Genomic DNA, 4,916 nt, shown 5'->3' on the forward strand with positions numbered 1-4,916 from the left:
TAGATAGATAGATAGTTTATTAATACAACTTCGCAACCCTAAAAGGTTGATTTATGTCATATTTACAAATTTATAAAGCTATAAAAACTAACGATAAAATGTAAAAATATTTAAAGAACTATACAAGAGTGATTAAAATCCAAACTTAAGTACATTAGAGACAATAAAACTATTTCTAAATCTATTAGTCTTAAAAACAGGGTTAAACTGGCGTGACTTTCTGAGGTTATAACTACTAAGATTCCGTGGGGGCAGTAAATTCCTCAGCCTACTGTCATTGTTCTCTAAAATGTTGTTAAACAATTTGTCCGTCAGGGCTTGTCTTCGACCTGACAGAGTGACTAGACTTGCCTTGTCGAGCGCTTCTTCATACGTAAAAAACGGAAAAATGATGCGCATCGCCCTCTTTTGCACTGCTTCTAGCTCATGGGAAAGATACGCAGGTAGACTTTCATTGAACACTGGACAGGCATATTCAGTGATAGGGCGAATGCAGGTACGATAGAACTGTACTAACTCGTTAGGACCTAGGCCTGAACGCTTTAACTGAGAAAGACAATACAGGCGTTTTCTAGCTTTCTTAACAACTTCAGCGATGTGATGGTTCCATTTAAGGTCGCTCGAAACGGTTACGCCTAGAATCTTAGCATACTTAACGGTATCAATTTGCCTGCCATTAATAACAATAGGATCAAGCTCGAGAGTGTTCTTGGTACTAAAACTAATCCTCAGTTCCTTGCACTTAGCCTCGTTTAGCTGGAACTTGTCAGAGCTAGCGCGCGAGGCAAAAGTGTCCACAGCGGTCTGGATGTTGCTTGCTTGTCCCTTGGGTATTGTTTCAGAGGTCGTGGTATCATCGACATACTTCCATAACTCAATACCAGGATGATCTCCAACCCAGGGGAGGGGGGGGGTAGGCCTAGACAGATTGTGCTCGCAAAATCATGAAAAGTTGCTCTTTTTAAAGCCAAAAAGTTGCTAAAATGTTGCCCAAAACCCAAAACGTTGCTCAAAAGTTGCCGAGCACAATCTGTCTGGGCCTAGGGGGGTGGGGGGGGGGGGGTACTCTGGATTCAAGCAATGGGAAAGATCAAAGGATTTTGGGGGATATTTTGGAATTTTTTGATACCAGGACTTTTTTTTTAGGTAGGAAAATTTGGCAAGTATTTTTGGGGGTGGCTTGATTTAAGGACGTTCGCGCGAAAATCTTCCAACATTGCAATTTTTCTTAAAATTTCACCAGAGCTAGTTTATTAGTTACTTTTATCAGAAATGTAAAAAAAAGTGGGGGTCACCGACTTCGTTTCCAAAATACGATAACCGAAAGAGGGCGCGTATTTGGATAAATTTCACTTTGTCACTCGATATGACCTCAGCGGCTTCGGGCGACAATATATTTTAAATTAACTGATGTAGGCTAACTTTCTTTGTCTGAATTTATTTTAGTGGGTCTATTGTACAAATATATTTCGGTTTTAAAGTCCCTTAAGGAAAATCTTGCCTTAAAGAATTGGATTGTGAACACTCGAGACTGGAAAATGTGACTAATTTGGTCACGCGCGAGGGGAGAAAATGAAAAAATAACAAAGTTCCAACATTGGAAATTTGCTCATTTTTTGTCAATCAGTAGAGATTTATCGGTAAAGGTGGTATATCCCGAAAAAAGTGGGGGTCACCGACCGTTTAAGAGAGGAAACTGCAAGCGAAGTTAACGCAACGGCTACCAACCCTATACGTGTTTGGAAAGTTTTCTCAGCGCGCGCGCTTGTGCATGACGTGGCGTGACGTTGCGACATGAATTACGTGTGCAGTAAGGATGCGCATAAACAATTAGCGCGAACGTCCTTAAGTAGGGATTTGATGGAGTATTGAAAAAAAAAATCTAAGGATTTTTGGTAGTACCTTGGCTCTAAATTTCTGCAAATAAATTACAAACAAATGTGTTTCTGTTGTTGTTTTTTTCTGTTATATCATTCCCACTTTCCAGAAATTTTAGGGTCAGAAATTTGGCATGGGATTTTTTTGGGATTAATTTTAAGTCCTCCTACCCTATCCCCCATCCAGGGGCAAGGTACTAAGAAGAAGAATTCTAAGTCCAGGGATTTCTTGGGGTTTTGTTGGAAGCCATAGGGATTTTTTTGGGCCTTGATTTTTGCCCCCATTTGATCATACCCCTCACTTGAAATCCCAAGTACTACCCCTGGGGATATCGAGTACATAGAACACCAAACGAAATAAAGGACTACTACTGAAAGAGAGAAATTGTATTTAAAGAGTTCTCTAGATTAAACAAACAGAAATCATTGTTTGGTTATCAAGACAAGCATTGAAAAAAGGGGTTTTGCACCAATTTACTATAATTTATATTAATTCATGGAATTAGTACAGCGTAACCTTGATACAACGAAGGGCCAAGGGACTGGCAAAATATGTTTGCTATAACAAGGTTTCATTATATCAGGGTTGCCGTTCTTTTCCATATATTTTGCTAATTACTGGGGTGAAGGACCAAGGACTTTGTTTACTATTTAGTGGTTTGTTAAATAGAGGTTCCACGGTAGCTTATTCTTGGTGTTTGGAAACTGGGCTTTAGCTAGCTGACTAGATACTAAGTATCTAGCAGGGCTTTTCAAAAAAGGTAAATAATTTGAATGCTATACTTTTAGAAAAAGGACACCCTGCCCTCCTGGTTAAGGCCACCTGGATGACTGGCTGACTGTTGCAACGCAAAATTTTAATACTACTTCAACACCTGCTACACCTTCGCCAGGCTTAGCATCTGTCGCATTCCACACCTTATCATACTGGGGTTTGGGCTAAACAATTTAAACTAGTTAAGATTAGAATTATGGCTATTTACCATGCTTTATTTAATTTCCACTAAAAAAACCCTTGATACTTTGGTTGACTGGTCTTACTGAGATGACGTCAGTTATGTGTCGGGCCGGGACTCAAAATCGGGGGAGCCTGCGGACAAAGCTTTTTTGCCGCCGTTCCGTGCACGAGATTCTAGTGCAACATCTGATTGGTCGAATCACTGACTGTTGACAGGTCTTATCAACATATCTCAATTTGCCGACACCGTAAATATACACGGACGCGATGGAATGCGGCTTATGGTAAATAAAAGTGACGGGCCTACACGACTCCTACGTTCGTGACATTTGTAAACTTTGCCGTTTTATGTTGAGTTCGGTCTTTCGACCTTGTTTGATTCTGACTTCTTTCTGAGGGTACTGTTATTATTTGGAGGCTTTATGTATTGAATAGAGCCGTAAGATTGTGGCCATTTAAGTGTCTAGGGTCATTAGTCCGCGCTGCGTGGTTTCCGTTTGTAGAGTTGAATGACACCTCTAAATTTGTACTCTGCCACATGTTGTGCTAGTTCAGTTTGTTTTGGCTCAATTCTATTTGCAAGATATGCTTTAGGCTCTCAAAATGTTCGCCCTGGAAGGACAAGATCTGAAATGTTCCGTGAAAATGTAAACTACTTGCATTTTATTGACGCCGGGCCCAGCATTTTAATCAATACTGTTGCAAGATGTATTGTCTTATCACGGATTTATCTTTTGTCCGGCTTAGCCAGAGACTGTTTCAGCTTTACTATGGAAAAGCTGAAAGTTGGTTTCAGAGAGACATTCTGTGTTGTAAAGGCTGCTTCTTGCATTATTTTGATCGTTCGCTCTGTCTTTCAAGCTCGATTTTTAGGATTTTTAACCTCCTTTGTTCGTTGCGTAATGTTGGCACCACATGATTCAAATATAAATTTGAAAACTTTACGCGCTTTACTCTTTGGCATCCTTGCATTCAAACTCCACCACCTTTCCACTTTGAGGATACCCAATAAAGATCTAGGAGAAAAAAAATCGGAATTTCAACGTTGAAATTTAACTGAATAATGTACAGTACCATGTTACGAAAGTGTCGCGGCAAAAATCACATTAGAGCGTTTTAAGTTGATTAACTAACCTTGACAACTGTTTCGCTTTTTCCTTGTGGAATATTCATTGAAGCCTGCATTTGTTCCTCAACTGTAAGGGGGACTTCAATGCTATCCTCGCTTGTTTCATCCGTAAAAGCTAGTGTCCTGCGCGAAGTTTTAATAGCGGAAACACTATCTCTATTTCGCTTTGCCGAAGGTGTAACACCGGCCGGCGAACGAAACTCCACCGATCGTTTTGTACTCGTTGTATTTCTTTCGGGAGATCCGCCAGCGATTGATGAGTCAGGCGAAGGGTCTTTCACACTTAAAGACGGTTCACTGCATTGGCTTGTGAAGACGGAAACTGAATGAGAGAGGCGAACAGCTTGTCGAGCACACGGCATGCAACAAAGAACTGAAAACCCCTCTTTCTTTTCTACTTGTAATCCAAGGATTTCCAAGGCCTCTGCCACGACGACGCTATCTTGTCCGGGGACAACAAGAAGTTCCTTATTTTTAGAAACATCGAAAACCGGCACAGAATTTACCCTTTTTGAACTGCTCAAAGACTTTTTACAAAAGCGGCAATGAGGATCGCTCCGATCCATATTGGAGAAAAGCGCGGTTTTTTCCCGCGAGCTGTCATTTTCAAGTACGCTCTAATTGCATTCCAATGCATCTAGGCGGAGAAGGTGGAGTTGATGACACGTTGTCGACAGATTAGTAACAGATGATGACAGGTTTATAAAAAGGGGCGGAATGGCTGCCTCCATGCTTTGTCAACAGGCTCTCTCTCCCAGCCCCCCTCCGCTCTTCCTTTTTTCTTTTTTTCGCTCTTTCCTTTTTTCTTTTTTTCGCCCCCTCCCCGACCGGAGAGCCTGTTCACAGGCTAACGTCAGCACATCAAGCCAAGGAAATTCATTCCAAGGTTGCCCCCATCCCTCAATACTACTATACTACTTGTAACAAAGCAACAAGATTCTTTTTCTAAGAC

At 41.0% G+C, this 4,916-nt stretch overlaps 1 protein-coding gene across 1 annotated transcript; it reads right to left on the bottom strand.

Annotated features, from left to right (window-relative positions):
- Nucleotides 1–2,974: 2,974 nt before the first annotated feature.
- LOC144639870 (uncharacterized) lies at nucleotides 2,975–4,572 on the bottom strand. Its single transcript, XM_078499147.1, has 2 exons — nucleotides 3,970–4,572; nucleotides 2,975–3,851 (listed from the first exon to the last, which is right to left on the bottom strand). Exons 1-2 carry the CDS (start codon nucleotides 4,528–4,530, stop codon nucleotides 3,786–3,788), a joined length of 627 nt encoding a protein of 208 aa, XP_078355273.1. The 5' UTR covers nucleotides 4,531–4,572; the 3' UTR covers nucleotides 2,975–3,785.
- Between the last annotated feature and the right edge of the window lie 344 nt (nucleotides 4,573–4,916).

Source organism: Oculina patagonica, unplaced genomic scaffold (genome assembly GCF_052425735.1).
Source record: "Oculina patagonica isolate OP01 unplaced genomic scaffold, crgOcupat unplaced1426, whole genome shotgun sequence".
Taxonomy (NCBI): domain Eukaryota; kingdom Metazoa; phylum Cnidaria; class Anthozoa; order Scleractinia; family Oculinidae; genus Oculina; species Oculina patagonica.